Source organism: Salmo trutta, chromosome 17 (assembly GCF_901001165.1).
Source record: "Salmo trutta chromosome 17, fSalTru1.1, whole genome shotgun sequence".
NCBI classification, from domain to species: domain Eukaryota; kingdom Metazoa; phylum Chordata; class Actinopteri; order Salmoniformes; family Salmonidae; genus Salmo; species Salmo trutta.
In genome coordinates, this window is record NC_042973.1 from 41435036 (window position 1) to 41454320 (window position 19285).

At 41.2% G+C, this 19285-nt stretch overlaps 2 protein-coding genes across 5 annotated transcripts in view; both read left to right on the forward strand.

The window, feature by feature from the left end:
- The window catches only part of LOC115152207 (homeodomain-interacting protein kinase 2), a gene marked incomplete in the record, with an annotated part of 101251 nt that extends 94500 nt beyond the window's left edge, over positions 1-6751 (forward strand). Inside the window, 1 exon segment of the mRNA XM_029696811.1 lies at positions 109-6751. Coding sequence (XP_029552671.1) covers positions 109-612 — 504 coding nt within the window.
- A 1048-nt stretch (positions 6752-7799) lies between these two features.
- Positions 7800-19285, forward strand: part of LOC115152208 (UPF0606 protein KIAA1549) — an 87067-nt gene continuing 75581 nt past the window's right edge. For all 4 annotated transcript variants that reach the window (XM_029696812.1, XM_029696815.1, XM_029696814.1 and 1 more), the window contains exons 1-2: positions 7800-7987; positions 9398-9689. In XM_029696812.1, the coding sequence (XP_029552672.1) occupies positions 9557-9689 (133 nt within the window). In that variant the 5' untranslated portion in view covers positions 7800-7987; positions 9398-9556. The remainder of the gene's footprint in view (positions 7988-9397; positions 9690-19285) is intronic.

Consider the following 19285-nt stretch of genomic DNA (forward strand, 5'->3'; position numbering starts at 1 on the left):
AAGTAAGAACCCATCTAAATTACCTCGTATCATTTACCGTGTGGAAAGTGTGTCTCTGACTAGAATTTGGATTGCACTGACTCCGTCCTCGTGTCTCTCCCTCTCAAGGCCCAGCAGCACATGGTAGCTGAGAGGAACGGAGGCCACCGGCGCCAGCAGGCTTACATCACCCCAACCATCGCAGCCCAGGCCCCCTACTCCTTCCAGCACCACAACAGCCCCTCTCACACTGCCAACGTGCACACCCACCTGGCTGCCACCCACCTGTCTGCCACCCACCTGGCTGCCACCCACCTGCCCGGCCAGCCTCACCTCTACACCTACACCGCCGCGCCCGTCGCCCTGGGCTCCACAGGCACCGTGGCCCACCTGGTGGCAACTCAGGGCTCGGCCCGCCACACGGTCCAACATGCCACATACCACACACCGGGCATCGTCCACCAGGTGCCTGTCAGCATGGGGCACGGCGTGCTGCCCTCGCCCACCCTGCACCACAGCCAGTACCAGGCCCAGTTTACCCACCAGACGTACATCAGCGCCTCGCCTGCCTCCACTGTCTACACTGGATACCCACTGAGCCCCACCAAGGTGAACCAGTACCCTTACCTCTAGAGCCAAGCCAACACACTGGAGACCCCCCCCCCCCCGACCCCAGCACTACTGATGCTGCTCACCCCATGTCCTCCCTCCCTATCCCTACTCCACGCGGACAGAGCGATAGAGAGACATGCATCCTTTATGAAACTGTCACATTTAACTTGAAGATATAACGACAGAGAGGAAAAGGGAAATACACAGCCCCTCTAAGGGAAAGGAGGGGTGAATTTTTTTTCTCCAAAAGGGCCAGTTTTGCTTTGTTTTCTCTCTTGGTTTTATTTTATTCTTCTCATTCTTTTACAGCAAGGTCTTCGTGACAGGCATTTGAGAGAGATGGAGGGTTTCTGTTCTTCTAACACGGCTTTTTGTTTTGTTTTCTTCTCTTGAGTTGGGGGTCCCTCTCTGGATGTTGGAATTCCCAATGTGAGAATTCCCATGAGGATTTGGGAATGAAGGTGAAATACGGAAACCTGCTGCTCTTCAAAGAATTAAAAAAATAACGATGGCCTTGAACTGTCTTAAACATTTCCAAATCATTCAAGGTGTGGGAGAGAGAACAAAGCACCCCTCCTTCTCCAACAGACAACCGGAGTCAAGAGTCTTCTGGAAATATAACCAACGAAAGACAAAAAAAACATTCTAATGTATTTATAGCTATTTTCCCTTCGATTTTTCGTTCTCACCTTTTTGAGGAGACTTATGTTATAGGTATAGGAGTCTTAGCCGGGCCCTGTTTTTAGAATGTAGCAGTCTGCACCCAGATTCTTTTATCAAGAGCTTTTTCTGATACCAATAGAATTGATTTGTTCCTCTTTTTTCAATGTGATTGCACAAAGTGGTTATAATAACATAGGCATGTACAACGTGATTATCTGTGTGTGCGTGTGCTACTGTCAGCCATGTGTGTGTAGTCCACGTCCTCTTGCACCTTTGTGCTATAATTCTCTGAATCCTCCGCAGTCTTAGGTTTGACCATTGTTCCCTTGTAGTGCCTTACAGATATAACGACACCGTTTATGTCGCTGGAACCTTGAGAACTAACAGACTAGCTGGAACTGGTTCCTTGGTTTGACATGTTATTGTCGGGGCAGTTTTGATTTCTCTTCCAGGTGTAGGCTTAGCCCCTAGCTCTGTTTCCTATCCTTATGACAGTATACTACAGAGTTCAGAGGTCAGAGTTCATATTTGCCTGACCTTTGGCTTTTTTGTTAAGTGTGCATGAGTTTAACTTGCTTAGGGTACTGAACCAAAGTCGTTAGATCAATCCTCGTTACGTTGTGTGCTGGATATTAATGTTAATATGTGTACAGTATAAGCCTTTATCACCGTGATATCCATACATACGATGGCTTAAGTTTGAGATGTGTTACTTTGTTTTTATATCACACAAGGAATTGGTTCAGAGGAATGATAGAACAGAGAAGTATTAGCACAAGGATCCATTTTGGGGTAATGGAAAATGCAGAAATACAAGAATGTGACTGTCAAAAACATGTATGTGATGAGTTCAACATAGGGCGAGGGTGACAAGAGTCCAGAGTTCGACAAAAAATAGCAAAGGCCTGATGGGAAGTTGTGGTTGCTATGGCTGAGATCCTGAGAAGGCCAGTGAGAGAGAGTCTGGTTGGTTGCAGTGGGGAAGCAGAGTATTGAGGGCTGGTGAGAGGGGTTGCTGGGTAGGAGTCAGACCTGGACTCAAATAATATTTGAAATCTTTCAAATTCTTTGAACATTTGTTTTAGCCTGCCTGGATTGCCAGATGGGCTATGTTTGCAGTTTAGCAAGTATTACTTCCATTGCATCAGGCAAACTCAATCAAGCCCAGCTAAAGTGTTTGAAATGATTTCTAATAGTATTTAAACCCAGATCTGAGTAAGTGAGGGGCTACTAGAAAGATTTGGGTTGGAACTGAGGATGGCAGAGTGGTAGGGTGGCATTCCTCATGTTAATTGGACTAAAAGAATAGCATGTTGGCACTGAGCAGGTTGGTAGGAACAGTGGGTAGGAGTTACAGGGGCTACATGAATGCACACCTAACTCTGATACAAGTTGTTGTGTTGTTGTTGTCGTGCAAAGATAAATGGAAGTGATTTAGTCTTTTCTGCTCTGAGGGTTGTGTAGCACCTCTCAGCAGAGAGGGAGAGACTGGAACGGAACAGAAATGCTACAGTGTACACCTGGAAGGTCTTCCTATGAAATGGGCTTCATTTGTTTAACACTATCTCTGTTTTGTCTTTGGAATGTGTTCGCAGGCACCACACCACCAGAAAGGGATACCAGATATGTAGTAAGAGAACGGATTGGCCTATTGCTTCTATGTGTTTGCTACTTAATTTAACATCCGTTTTATTTGTCTTAGCCAATGATATATGATTAATCTCTCTGTTATATGTTAAGTGGGCACATCAGAACTGCTTGTGGTTTTAGGAAGAGCCTTCCCCCTTATCCCTTCATATCATGCCATAGTACTTGCATTTGAAGTGATTGTTTTATTTTTATGTTACTATTGAACTTTTGAAATGGCTGTAGGTACAGTATATTGTGTTATTTTACAGATAGTTGCAATCAAGTGTTTTGATGATTTGTTATTAAGCTCATTTCTATTTTGATTTGTAACTGGGAGTTGCTGTACGTTGATGTTAAGTATCCCTAGGAGGGTGTGTATACCTGTGTAAAGTGTTCAGGCACCGTTGACAATAATAAGGTTGTAAAGTTGATGATAATCCATTGGGGCCCTTATAGGTACTGTAGGTAATTGAGGCTTGAGTGTGTCAGACCCATGTTTGCTCCTCAAACCAAACCTAAAACAACAGCATCTTGGTACTTCACCAATATGCCACCGCGCTCCCTCCAACCGGCTCCACCATGCAAGCCTTGGGTTCCTGGCAGTCAAAGATGTGGTGTAGAGATACCGTGCAGTAGGTATACATTGCTGGTTACATCATTTTCTTTCTGTTCTGTGTTGTACCTTTGTACGTTTTTGTTCATTTCCATAAGGCCTGTGGGCCTAAGCACACACATAAGGGAGATGCTTTTCCACACGTGAGTTTGGCGCCTCCATAAAGAGGTAGACTACTGAAACATTCCACTGCAGAGAGAATCTGACATCCATACTGCACACCCAACAGCCCCTATAGCTCTCTGCTCACTTGTCATTTGGGGACTTTTCTTTTTTCCCACCAAAGAAATTCAACATGATGATGTACAGTACAAACACAAACAATCCCCAATGTGGTCTGGCAATAACGTCTGCATTAAAGGTACATGTTTAGACCAGAAATTATTGCCAGACCACATTGGGGATTGTTTGTGTTTGTACTGTACATCATCAACATGTTGAATTTCTTTGGTGGGGAAAAAAGAAAAGCCCACAAATGACAAGTGAGATGTGCACATATAGTACTGTAGAAATACATACAGTATGTGCACAATACACACATATGAGTGATTAGAGTTGCCACAATATCCGCTTATGGTTGAGCTATTTTGAAGGAGTTTACTGTCAATTGCAGTCCACCATTCTAAAGCATCTATGATTTGAACAATGTATTATTTGATATCTGTCGCTTGTTGCCCCCCTAAATGTAAAAATGGAATCCTCTAACTTCTTTGAATTGTTTTATATAAGTGTTTTTTACGTTGTTAAAGTTGTATTTTAGCTTTATTAATGTTGTAAGCAAATGAATTTTTTAAAAACAAAAACATGTTATAAGTTAGTGTGCCATGGAATGACCTATAGAGTGAAATGAATAAAAAAATATACCAACAATACCTTTAAAATAATGGTCACTAGCACAAAATGAATGTAATATGTGACCTGCTTCATCTGAAATGCTTTAAATATTTCTGCTTGAGTGACCATTAGTTAAAGTAAAGATTTGATTTCTACATTATTTGTTGCCATGCAAGATGCAATAAGTCTGTGATTCCAGCAAAAACAACTTGACTCAGCATAAATTCATTTGAAAAAGTCAACATTTTTATTCCGACATGGGGTTTTCAAATATGATATATTCGATTTCATTCTATTTTTTTTCATGTATAATCTAAATTTAGCAAATTACGAGAAGCCCTTTGAATCTTACACTCAATTTTTTTTCAACGGACTTGCTATATTTTGAATGAGAACATGTATTTGAATGTGTAAAATATGTTAGTATCGTACTACTTTGTTTAACATGCGTTATGTGTTTTTATTAAGGAAAATATTCATCAGAAATGTGAGCATCAACATAGATCCAGTGACCTTACAATTACCAAAATGTGCTTCTTTAGAGTGTCAAGAAATTCTTGTGGTAATGAAGTTGCTTTACTTTTAAACATTGTCTCTACCCTGCTACTGTAGCCATTTCAATGTTAGAATACTGCCTTCCAAATAACTTAACGATATCATCAGAGCTTTAAGATGTGGTTTCAATGAAAGAGAGCTGTGTAAAGCGGCCTCTTTGTGAAGCCTGGTATTTTTACAGCTTTTGTTCTTGAAATACTCTCGCTACACAAGAAGTGCTCAGCTTCCAACTTTTCCCACAGTGTGTTTGCGAGTACTCTTCCTGGAGCTTTGTTTGAAATATTGCGAAACATTCCTGAAGGCATGGCACACATTTCCAGTTAGTCTTCTCAGGCCAAACCCATCTGATGTGACTTGAATCATTTTAACACCTTACTAGATGAGAATAAGAATCTTACAACTGCTACACCCCTTTGAAACATTTTGCAATCATTTCATTGGAGCTTTGCATAGCACATTCTCCCAAAGAAGCAGGGAGGTGGGAAAAGTACTTCTTTTAGGATGATTTAGGTTATATACATGATAGAAACTCCATAAACCAGTAACAACACATTCTTAAAGCCCTTCTGTATGAGTTGGTTTGTGTTTGTCAAGGGAATCACCTCCTTCATTGTTTTTTTCTTTGGGGATTCAGGCTGAATTGGTTAAGGGTTTGATGCTGTCTGTAATGGAATACGTCAAGTGTTATCATTTGGCCAGTTTTTGTACACATGTACTTGAGAACCAAAATGTATTTTATTACATTTTTTTTCTTCTCAACTCTTGCTAAAGACATGTTAGAGGTCTATTTTTTGATTATGGACTAACAGTTTGAAACAATTTGGTTTAGAAAGTTTATTCTTTACCTAGTTCTTTCCAGCTCAAATTGGAAATAAGCATTGTAGTAAAGTCCTTCAGAGGATGGGTTCTTGCCTAATGAATTCCCATAGATAAAGCCCAACACAAACCTTATTTCTCCACAGTTGACAGCGGTACAAGAGATTAGACGTAGCAGTAAACCCCTGTAACTGTCATACTGTAGCCATTTTGCAGTCATCTTGATCGTGATTTCGATTTTGTACTTGCACAACAGCATTCACAATGAAATGGGTAAAAATCGAAATTTTTCTACAAAGTCTCAAGACCTAAAAAGCATCAAACCCTGACCCCGTTGTGTGTCCATTGCAATGTGGTTTGTTAATGATGTTCAAATCTCATAAGTTGTCGTTCAGGCTATTGTGTGCTGCAGTATTTCCTAGTATACTTCTTTGTTAATTGTCTCTCATTTACGTTTATCAGGGATTTTTTGAGAAGTGTTTGTTGACTCCTTGTTTCAATCTGTTCATGTATCGTTCTATGTACCCTGTTCCTTAGACTAATATTACTGAATATGTTATGAGAATGGATATTTTACTGGCTTTATAGAATGTTTAAATATAATAATGAGAATAAGAAGAATGATTCATTAAACTCCTAACAAGTTGAGTAATTGGCTATTAAGCGCTTGTGTTACCATTTAAGATGTTGTGTGCTTCTCTTAATCATTTTCGTTGTAGAAAAATTGAGTGAATTTATAATAGGCTTCGAAAAACTAATGATAGCATTGTACATTTACAGGAGGCTTTTAACCGACAACTTTGTCATAGAAAAAAAAAAGTGATTTTAATTGTCCTCTTTACTAACTGTAGGGTGAGAAGGGGCTGGCGTTGTGGTGAACTATGTTCTAGCTTGTTATTCACTGTCACTTTTGATCATTTCTTCGGTCTCCGAGGTGAATCGAGTTATTCATGAGAATTTGTATGCTCACATATGCATATTGTATATGTGTAGAAATGTAATCACACTTTGTCTTGGATTTACATTAAACTGTTAAGTCACGGCACCAGTCTCCTGTGTCATAGAATTATCATTATTTTTTATCTGGTGTGTGTGTCAGTGTGTGTGTGTGTGGTGTGGTGTGGTGGTGGTGGTGGTGGGGGGGGGGTGATAAAATGTAATATACAGTTTATCAACGTGGCACATTGATGGATGGTTTTGACAGACAAAAGGATGTGCACCTGAAGAAACCTGAAAGACACCGCACTGAAGGTGAAGCCCAATTAGTTGATGGTTGATGTTTCACTGCAATTGGAGTCAAATACATGAATGAATTTCGTTGATCTGTTTTGGGCCAAATGTCTCTGTATTTTTTGTTGTTCTAGTTCAGTGGGTACAATCAACTTTACCCCAGAAACTCTATAACCCTAGAAAATATTTAACTAGCTCTGTAGATTGATTCTGTATCAGAGGTACAGTCGCCAGACTGAGTTCAGTTTCAAATCCATCCTTGATGTAAATGTTCTACTGAACATTTTATGCCACTAGATGGCAACGGTTAACCATATTTTATTGTTGTGCTACTTCATTATGGTCAAATCAGTTTTTTCCTCTATTTGCATATTTAAATCAAAGTGTTTAATAGTCTTGTCTATATTTGTTGACATGCGCTGTTTATTATAAAATCACAATATCCCAGCCTATAAGTGGTCTGTCTATTGATTTAGCGAACAAATATTTGAGGTAGGGAAAATAATGTATTGTATACATTTACATTTGAGTAATTTAGCAGACGCTCTTACCTTCCCTGACAATGCTTTAAGGAAAATAAAAGTTCAACATTTTCTGTATGATTATAGCTCATAATTTATCCTTCAGTCTGTTTCTGTCTGCCCAGTTCATTTGATCCCATGCAGATCGCTGAAGGGCTTGGGTGCATCGCGACGTTGCCGTGAAACCACAGACGCTGACAGAGATGGACAACCCAATAGGACCATTGAATTGGACAACCTAATGACCTATTTGAAGGACTGCCCCTGCAGCCAATGACCGTGGGACCTGACAAAATAGATGTCTAATAAGGGTTCAGGGGGAGGAGTTATTGCAATCCTCATGACGAGTGGTCACTGTGAGTGCGAGAGATGTCTAAAGAAAACGGGAAGGAAAATTATATTTTCCCTTGATCTTAAACTAACCTGCTAGCTATTTCAAGTGGTATTTAGCTAGCTATTCCGGTTTCATTGTTGTTGTTTTTATGGATATGAAAACGTCCAGACAAAGAGAAACAGAACGTGAAGCTCCGTTTTGGTAAGAGGATGTGCTCTGCGATGTCTGATTGGGACGTAGTAAATGCATGGGATAGATGGGCACAGGATTCCGGTTATCTATTTTATCACCGAGCCCTACCAAACTAGCTAGCTAGTTTAACTGTTTAAAACATGTCCGTGGTTTGTTTCAGTTGTTGAATATTGACTCAATATTGTTTATGAGAAAAACAAAGTATAACTTGTTTTATTTAATCATAAGATATTTCAAGTGGTATTTAGGAAACGGTTCGGGATAGGACGGAGGATAAGGAGACAACCTCATGACGAGACAGCCAGCCAGCCAGCCAGGCAGCAGGCTAGCTAGCTAACGTTAGTACTGAACGACAATAATCTCCCATTGAGACCCGTTAGGCATAGCCGAGGGAAGTAGTTTGTGGGTGGGGGTGCTGCGATTTTTGACTGAGAGAGCAGAAGGAAAAACAAAATCCTGTAGTCTATATCAGTCAGCTAATACAGGACTAGTAAAGGTCCAGTGCACTACTTTTGTGAAATTACTCAATTAGTGTATTGTGCATAGTTTTTTTTCATGGTGATAGAAAGTCAACAGGTACCCTAGATGTCCAGCCTATGTACAATACACAAAAGTACATTGACATTAAGTGGTTTGTAAGGATGGTAAATTAATACTGCACAAAAAGTGGGTTTCCATGTTATTTGGTGAAGAAAAATATTTCATTTGATGTGGATGTTTTGTGTCTTTGCCCATAAATGTGCACATTTTGATGGACAGGGTTTTGTTCTTTCTGGATTCCATTAGAATGACAAATCACAGAGAAAGGGACAGGGGAAACAACTCTTACAATTCCAGCTATTGAATCCAAGCAACTGAACTAGTAAATAAGAAGAATATTAGTATTTACTAGTGCTGCCAGTCAGACACATATTCACAATTATGTTATATTGTAACTGGTTTTGGCACGTGCGGGTAAATTCCCCCACACTTTTCAATTTACTGTAGCTAATCCCTAATTTGCTTTTACATCACCTTTGCCAAGTGCCTGGCCTGTTATTGCAGATGAGTGTCTTAATGATTTGCAAGTGCAAGTCCCCAATATAAAAGCTTAACCCAGGAGAGAACAAAGGACATAACTAGGCAGCTGAACTCTTTCCCCCCCAGCCAGGGTTGACCTAGCTAGCATGCCTGCGTCCAGCCTAGCACAACGTCAGTTCAGGGTCATTTAAGATTGAGTGATTTTTAGATAAACAGAAAGTTTTAGCCTAATGTGTGTTGTCTTTCTGTATTGTGTGTGTTCATATTTTTTGGGCTGCGTATTTATTGCCTATATTCTTTGCATTGTTATGTCCTCAGATTGGTAGACAGACGGACATCTGTCTATGCTCACATAATGTATTGCATTTCTCTGATATAGTTGTTTCTTTTTGCACACAGCTTAAATCACCCTTCTGTTACCAAAAGCAGATAGATAATATGGAAGAAGGGGCACATTGAGGGAGCTCACACAAGCAAGACCTGCATTCTCAAGTTTGCGGTATATACTGGGATGATTATTCTCTTCATAAGTGGACAAAATGCCCTGACTTCCATGCAATGGAGGGTTTAAGCTTCTCTATGGGTTCAGTGGTGATTCCCAAGACCTTGCTGCGCATTCAAGGCTTTGGTGCAGCGGTCCTGGGGCTGATCGTGTTGGTTACGATGATCACAGCAGCTTCACCTGCAGCAGGTAAGCAGGCACACCTCTCACAGACAGCATTTACCACCAATTTGTACTGCGTTGATGTCATGTAACAAACCTATACAGTCATGATGTAACAACCATGGACCAATAAGCCCCATTTCAATGGGTTTTGAAGGTCATATGAGGATGGCAAGTCAATCTTAACTATAGGGAGCCATCTACTGTGTGTTATTACACACATAGCATGTTACTTTCCATGTAAAGTTCTATTAATGTTTGATAACTTCACATAGGACGGGCAAGTAGCCTATGCCTGGTAACAAACAGGTGGCAAATCAACAGGCGGGAAATGCTATGGAATGCTAAGTGAAAATGTCAGTGTAATAACCCTTAGTTGAATAACCTTTCATTGTGTTAGCCATATTGACAATAGCCTACTCACAGTTGGGGAAAAATCACATTACATTGCATTCGGAAATTATTCTGGAAGGTTCTCCCATCTCTCCAGAGGAACTCTGGAGCTCTGTCAGAGTGACCATCAGGTTCTTGGTCACCTCCCTGACCAAGGCCCTTCTCCCCCAATTGCTCAGTTTGGCCAGGCAACCAGCTCTAGGAAGAGTCTTGGTGGTTCCAAACTTCTACCAATTAAGAATGATGGAGGCCAGTGTGTTTTTGGGGACCTTCAATGCTGCATAAATGTTTTGGTACCCTTCCCCAGATCTGTGCCTCGGCACAATCCTGTCTCAGAGCTCTACGGACAATTCCTTCAACCTCATTGTTTGGTTTTTGTTCTGACATGCACCTGTCAACTGTGGGACCTTATATAGACAGGTGTGTGCCTTTCCAAATCATGTCCAATCAATTGAATTTACCACAGGTGGACTCCAATCAAGTTGTAGAAACATCTCAAGGATGATCAATGGAAGCAGGATGCACCTGAGCTCAATTTCCAGTCTCATAGTAAATACTTATATAAATAACAATTATAATTTAAAAAAATGTGTCATTTATGGGGTACACACAGTAGATTCATGAGGGGAAAAAATTATTTCATCCATTTTAGAATAAGGCTGTAACGTAACAAAATGTGGGAAAAAATGTAAATGGGTCTGAATACTTTCTGAAAGCACTGAAACAGAAAAGCAATTGTGAACATGGGGACATTGTTCTGATTGTGCTGAGTAACAAGAGGAGTAGGACACGGCCACTTCTGTTTGGAGTCACATTATGGTCTGAATCAGGCAGTTGCATTCTTAAGTGGGTGTCACACACAAGAGTCATTCAGAGATAGAAAGTGCACACTCATATTTTAATGGCGCTATTGTCAATGCCTAACAAAAAGAGTGACAGGCGTTTTACTGGCCTGTTTGGCTTGACTCACTCTTCTATATTGCCCTTTTTTCATAATGTATCTATATCTAGGCTAATACAATATTGTTACTATTAGTAATTACAGCATTACTATACAGGTATGAGAACATTGAATGATGTCCTTGGCAAAGTAGCCTATTGCCTGATCTTAAAGCTGCAATATGTAACTTTTTGGGCGGCCCAACCAAACGCACATAGAAATGTGTGTTAAAGGTCTCATTCTCATTGAAAGCAAGTCTAAGAAGCGGTAGATCTGTTCTATGTGCGCCATTTCTATGCTTCCCGTCCCTAAGTTACATTTTTGTGTCTTTTACTTTTGGTTTTGTACACCAGCTGAAAATTAAGCAAACTTTTAGAATTCTAGCAACCAGGAAATGGCGGAGCGATTTCTTCATAGTGCATCTTTAAACCTGAATTGGTGCAAACAAAAATTGTGCCATGGGGAATTATATGTCTGTGGGCTGAAGATGCACATTGAAATGCCTGTCTTTGTGTTTATATAATGGACCTAGGCAAGTAGCTGTTATTCTTGGCTAATTCCGTCAGATGTAAATATAACAGATTTCCTAGCATTTTCTTTGAAATGAAGAATAATGCATCCCTAATGTGCAAAATAGGGAGTAGGCCTAAGCTATTGGCTCGTAACTGAGCATGCTTTAAAGGCTTACTTTCAGGACTGTCTGTTCACCCATCAGTGTTACTAGACACTAGTCTATGTCAAGGGGTATTGAATTGTTCATTTAAAAGAAGATCTACATTTTTGATATGATAGCCTGCTTTATGATCATGCTTTCTGATGGAACATGTTACCAACCACAGTCATTTGTTCTATTGAAAGTGTCAGTCCATAAATCAGGAAAATCTATAGCACTCAAATGAAGTTTAACGAACCCCCTGAAAGATTTCTCATATTTTAATCTGCACTTCGGTTAACTGGATTTATGCATAATGTACTGTAGTCTACCGCATATCACGCTAGCTTTTACTCAGGTGGCTAATTGCAGGCTTGCCTTTTTGTATGAGTGGCAGTTTTTGTAAACTCTAATATGGAATTAGACAAATATGAAATTGACTGGAGGGTGTTGCTATTCCCAACCACTGTACCCAATACCCACACAGGGTTTTACAGCCCTGTTTGCTATTAGTTTTGCTGCTATAGTTTTGAAGAAGACACTCAAGATTATATGCTACGTAGCCTAGATGTGAATAGGTAAGTAAGCTTATCCTTATTTGCACCTAGTTGTGGTTTGTTGGATGTTGATGGTTAGGTTATTAACACTAATGTATTACATCTTATGCTCTGATGGTAATGATGCCTACAGTTGTTTATTGCTTAGGCTGCCTTCTCTTTGTGTACGCTCTTAGAAAAAAGGGGCTATCTAGAACCTAAAAGGGTTCTTCGGCTGTCCCCATAGGAGAACCCTTTTTGGTTACAGGTAGAACCCTTTTGGTTCTAGTAGAACCTTTTTGGGTTCCATAGGGTTCCACATGGAACCCTGAAGGGTTCTACCTGGAACCAAAAAGGGTTCCACCCGGAACCAAAAAAGGTTATCCTATGGGGACAGCTAAAGAACCCTTTTGGAACCCTTTTTTCTAAGAGTGTAGCCTAGGCTAGACTAGGGCTGTGGCGCTCACAAAATTTTGTCATCTGGTGATTGTCAAGCAAATAACTGTTGGTCTCACTGTAATTGACCGTTAATTAACATAAACACATTTAGCATCTCCTGGCTTCCACACATACCTTACAAGACACTGATGCAGACCTTTGGAACATCTACAATTTAAGAAGTCTAATAAATACATGTAATGTAGCCTACACCTTCACAATAAATCCATTTATTTTAGACAGGTCTAAAGAAACATGATATGAAGAAAATGTAGTCTATTTCAGAAGAACAGAATAGCACACTCTGAGTTGTCCTTATGTTAGGTCCTGATCTGGCTATGACATATGGTTGTGGGCTACACTAGTTCATTTAGCAGGCAAAATTTGCTTAGAATTCCGTTGCATTATTTATATTATTTTACAGTATGAAGAATACAATTGAACAAAGCTGAATAAAATAGAAAGGATATTTTCTCCAAACAATTTGAGGGAGTGCGCACATGCGGCTATTCTGTGTTGAGCGGATAACAAAGAAATAGGTATTCCTATATGCTTAATTTAGAGTTATTAATGTAACTTTAGTCATTCTACCAATATTGGGCTATATGTTTATATTTTTAATACAATGTAAGGCTGCATTTTGCGACTCTAATGATGATTTGAAAAAAGTTGCTTGAAAGGCATGACCTCTGCTTTGTTTTTTGCACAGGCTGTACACACTTCATCAGTCTCTCATTCATAATTTGACAAGCACTTGATAATGCCTCAAATCTCCTGGTGGCATCCCCTTTGTGTGGCCGTAATGCACCCTAAAATACATGCTTTTTGCAGCCAGTGGCCATTATGCCCTTGGCCCGGAGTGCTGCGTTGTGCCCTTCTCCCCCTGAGTGCTGCGTGCTCCGAAGCACCTCTCAGGGACGCAACTGCATGCGTCCTTATCCAATTCCGAGGTGCATATTGGAAGAACTGTCCACATTTACTTTTCGTCAGCCAACAAGATGAGTAGGCCTAACAAACAGCAAAAGCACTAGTCTATGTAAATCTACTTTCCCCCATAGTACAAAAGTTGACCTATTCTATAGTCTGGGACAGTTGTGTGATGCGATAGATCCCAAATTAATACAACCACCAGCATCAAAAAAACTTTTTTACGCAATGTGGCTGACGCAACAGATCAAAACGTTTAGCTTAAAATTTCTTCACATTATAAGCGCAGCAATCCACACGCGGCAGTAGGCTATAAGCGTGAATGTTCCATTAGCAGGAAAACACCATTATCAAAAGTGACCACAAATGTGATTATGCATGTAATGCTTTTATTATAAAGGTGCATTTTTATTGTGAAAATGATCTTCCCCAAACTTGAAACTCACGCACTGCTTATGTACAGTGGGGGAAAAAAGTATTTGATCCCCTGCTGATTTTGTACGTTTGCCCACTGACAAAGAAAGGATCAGTCTATAATTTTAATGGTAGGTTTATTTGAACAGTGAGAGACAGAATAACAACAAAAAAATCCAGAAAAACGCATGTCAAAAATATTATCAATTGATTTGCATTTTAATGAGGGAAATAAGTATTTGACCCCCTCTCAATCAGAAAGATTTCTGGCTCCCAGGTCTCTTTTATACAGGTAACGAGCTGAGATTAGGAGCACACTCTTAAAGGGAGTGCTCCTAATCTCAGCTTGTTACCTGTATAAAAGACACCTGTCCACAGAAGCAATCGATCAATCAGATTCCAAACTCTCCACCATGGCCAAGACCAAAGAGCTCTCCAAGGATGTCAGGGACAAGATTGTAGACCTACACAAGGCTGGAATGGGCTACAAGACCATCGCCAAGCAGCTTGGGGAGAAGGTGACAACATTTGGTGCGATTATTTGCAAATGGAAGAAACACAAAAGAACTGTCAATATCCCTCGGCCTGGGGCTCCATGCAAGATCTCACCTCGTGGAGTTGCAATGATCATGAGAACGGTGAGGAATTAGCCCAGAACTACACGGGAGGATCTTGTCAATGATCTCAAGGCAGCTGGGACCATAGTCACCAAGAAAACAATTGGTAACACACTACGCCGTGAAGGACTGAAATCCTGCAGCGCCCGCAAGGTCCCCCTGCTCAAGAATACATATACATGCCCGTCTGAAGTTTGCCAATGAACATGTGAATGACTCAGAGGACAACTGGTGAAAGTGTTGTGGTCAGATGAGACCAAAATGGAGCTCTTTGACATCAACTCAACTCGCCGTGTTTGGAGGAGGAGGAATGCTGCCTATGACCCCAAGAACACCATCTCCACCGTCAAACATGGAGGTGGAAACATTATGCTTTGGGGGTGTTTTTCTGCTAAGGGGACAGGACAGTTTCACAGCATCATTTGACGGGGCCATGTACCGTCAAATCTTGGGTGAGAACCTCCTTCCCTCAGCCAGGGCATTGAAAATGGGTCGTGGATGGGTATTCCAGTATGAGTGGCCTGGAGTGGCCTAGCCAGTCTCCAGACCTTAATCCCATAGAAAATCTGTGGAGGGAGCTGAAGGTTTGAGTTGCCAAACGTCAGCCTCGAAACCTTAATGACTTGGAGAAGATCTGCAAAGAGGAGTGGGACAAAATCCCTCCTGAGATGTGTGCAAACCTGGTGGCCAACTACAAGAAACGTCTGACCTCTGTGATTGCCAACAAGGGTTGTTTTGCAGAGGGGTCAAATACTTATTTCCCTCATTAAAATGCAAATCATTTTATAACATTTCTGACATGCGTTTTTCTGGATTTTTTTGTTGTTATTCTGTCTCTCACTGTTCAAATGAACCTACTATTAAAATTATAGACTGATCATTTCTTTGTAAGTGGGCAAACGTACAAAATCAGCAGGGGATCAAATACTGTTTTCCCCCACTGTATAGCAGTTAGGCTCTACACCCCTTGTAAAGCGGATTAATGTGCTTAATTTTAAGAAGTTATTTGGCCACTTTAGTTGTCATACAAACCTTATCAAAACATATAGGCCTATGGGCTGGGCTACATGAGGTGTGCGACCTATGTTTTAAAAAAAAAAAAAGGAGAAAAAATGGCATTGATTCTTGCCTTACTCTGGGCATCATTCACAAGTGAGAATATATCATTCACAAGTGGTAGGCTAATTGTCACCCATCAGACTATTTAATCTTGTCTTTACATATACTAAATAATATATGTGTGAAATTTGTTTTGATTTAGAATGGACCATTATCATTATACCTGTCTCAAAACAGGGGCAGGGAAAAATACATGTCATCTATGCACTTAAATAGCGAATAGAGGACGCTTTTCCCGTGGTGCATTTTCATGCCAGCCAGGTAGGCTGTTGTAAAGAGAAGCAATGTGCTTAATATTAGGAAGGTCGAGAAATAAATATAGTAGTCCTAGAAAACTGATGGGATCCTCCTCTTTTTAAAATAGCCATCACTCTTGTTTTCTCGCGCAATTGCATAGCCGATTACATTTGCATCGATGTCTGAGTGATTAAATGGACAACAGAGTGCTGAGTACCAGGCAGATACCAAGTTTGGTAGACTACTAATGACCATCAGCAGCATCAGAGCTTGGAGAAGCCTAATTACCGTGACTAAACGGTCAGGTGGAATTTGACTGCCGTCATGACTCGTGACCGCAGGTGTGGCGGTAATACGGTCACCGCAACAGCCCTAGTCTAGACTAATAGCCTACATGAGTTAGGCTATAGCCTAGCAGGAACAAGGGGTTTTGAAGACGCAGTGATGGAAAAGACTGCAGTTAGCGCACAAGAATCAGAAGTGCGCATTAAGAAGACTGATTTCGGTAGCTTATATAGTTATCATATCACTGCTCATAACCTCATTGCTTTGAAATCAGAAGTTATCCTATCCATAATGACTTGGTTTGGCTGTGAAACAGTCTGCATCATTCATGCTAACTTGCACAGTTTATTTGATATGAAAGCGATGTCATTTCAAGATCCACAACGGAATGGATTCGTTTTCCCTCCAGGCTTCAACAATGACAGCTCTTATGAATTCTCTGATCCTATTTTAGGGTTGCACTGGCTTTGTTGAATGATTCTATTATTATACCTACTGTGCCATGAAATGTCTACATTACATTATTGATATTCCAGTTAGACCTACTCTTAGTAGCTTGTTCTTAGTTCTTGGTCTTGCCTTGATGCTATGATGCGAATAAATCAAATCAAATCAAATCAAATTTATTTATATAGCCCTTCGTACATCAGCTGAAATCTCAAAGTGCTGTACAGAAACCCAGCCTAAAACCCCAAACAGCAAGCAATGCATGTGAAAGAAGCACGGTGGCTGGGAAAAACTCCCTAGGAAAAACTCCTGAGAAAGGCCAAAAACCTAGGAAGAAACCTAGAGAGGAACCAGGCTATGAGGGGTGGCCAGTCCTCTTCTGGCTGTGCCGGGTGGATATTATAACAGAACATGGTCAAGATGTTAAAATGCTCGTAAATGACCAGCATGGTCAAATAATAATAATCATAGTAATTGTCGAGGGTGCAACAAGCACGTCCGGTGAACAGGTCAGGGTTCCGTAGCCGCAGGCAGAACAGTTGAAACTGGAGCAGCAGCATGGCCAGGTGGACTGGGGACAGCAAGGAGTCATCATGCCAGGTAGTCCTGAGGCATGGTCCTAGGGCTCAGGTCCTCCGAGAGAAAGAAAGAAAGAGAGAAAGAGAGAATTAGAGAGAGCATATTTACATTCACACAGGACACCGGATAAGACAAGAGAATACTCCAGATGTAACAGACTGACCCTAGCCCCCCGACACATAAACTACTGCAGCATAAATACTGGAGGCTGAGACAGGAGGGATCAGAAGACACTGTGGCCCCATCCGATGATACCCCCGGACAGGGCCAAACAGGCAGGATATAACCCCACCCACTTTGCCAAAGCACAGCCCCCACACCACTAGAGGGATATCTACAACCACCAACCTACCGTCCGAAGACAAGGCCGAGTATAGCCCACAAAGATCTCCGCCACGGCACAACCCAAGGGGGGGGCGCCAACCCAGACAGGAAGACCACGTCAGTGGCTCAACCTACTCAAGTGACGCACCCCTCCCATGGACGGCATGGAAGAACACCAGTAAGTCAGTGACTCAGCCCCTGTAAAAGGGTTAGAGGCAGAGAATCCCAGTGGGAAGAGGGGAACCGACAAGGCAGAGACAGCAAGGGCGGTTCGTTGCTCCAGCCTTTCCGTTCACCTTCACACTCCTGGGCCAGACTATACTTAATCATAGGACCTACTGAAGAGATAAGTCTTCAGTAAAGACTTAAAGGTTGAGACTGAGTCTGCGTCTCTCACATGGGTAGGCAGACCATTCCATAAAAATGGAGCTCTATAGGAGAAAGCCCTACCTCCAGCCGTTTGCTTAGAAATTCTAGGGACAATTAGGAGGCCTGCGTCTTGTGACCGTAGCGTACGTGTAGGTATGTACGGCAGGACCAAATCGGAAAGATAGGTAGGAGCAAGCCCATGTAATGCTTTGTAGGTTAGCAGTAAAACCTTGAAATCAGCCCTTGCCTTAACAGGAAGCCAGTGTAGGGAGGCTAGCACTGGAGTAATATGATCAAATTTTTTGGTTCTAGTCAGGATTCTAGCAGCCGTATTTAGCACTAACTGAAGTTTGTTTAGTGCTTTATCCGGGTAGCCGGAAAGTAGAGCATTGCAGTAGTCGAGCCTAGAAGTAACAAAAGCATGGATTAATTTTTCTGCGTCATTTTTGGACAGAAAGTTTCTGATTTTTGCAATGTTACGTAGATGGAAAAAAGCTGTCCTTGAAGCAGTCTTGATATGTTCTTCAAAATAGAGATCAGGGTCCAGAGTAACGCCGAGGTCCTTCACAGTTTTATTTGAGACGACTGTACAACCATCCAGATTAATTGTCAGATTCAACAGAAGATCTCTTTGTTTCTTGGGACCTAGGACAAGCATCTCTGTTTTGTCCGAGTTTAAAAGTAGAAAATTTGCAGCCATCCACTTCTTTATGTCTGAAACACAGGCTTCTAGCGAGGGCAATTTTGGGGCTTCACCATGTTTCATTGAAATGTACAGCTGTGTGTCGTCCGCATAGCAGTGAAATTTAACATTATGTTTTCGAATGACATCCCCAAGAGGTAAAATATATAGTGAAAACAATAGTGGTCCTAGAACGGAACCTTGAGGAACACCGAAATTTACAATTGATTTGTCAGAGGACGAACCATTCACAGAGACAAACTGATATCTTTCCGACAGATAAGATCTAAACCAGGCCAGAACTTGTCCATGTAGACCAATTTGGGTTTCCAATCTCTCCAAAAGAATGTGGTGATCGATGGTATCAAAAGCGGCACTAAGATCTAGGAGCATGAGGACAGATGCAGAGCCTCGGTCTGACGTCATTAAAAGGTCATTTACCACCTTCACAAGTGCAGTCTCAGTGCTATGATGGGGTCTAAAACCAGACTGAAGCGTTTCGTATACATTGTTTGTCTTCAGGAAGGCAGTGAGTTGCTGCGCAACAACTTTTTCTAAAATTTTTGAGAGGAATGGAAGAGTCGATATAGGCCGATAGTTTTTTATAATTTCTGGGTCAAGATTCGGCTTTTTCAAGAGAGGCTTTATTACTGCCACTTTTAGT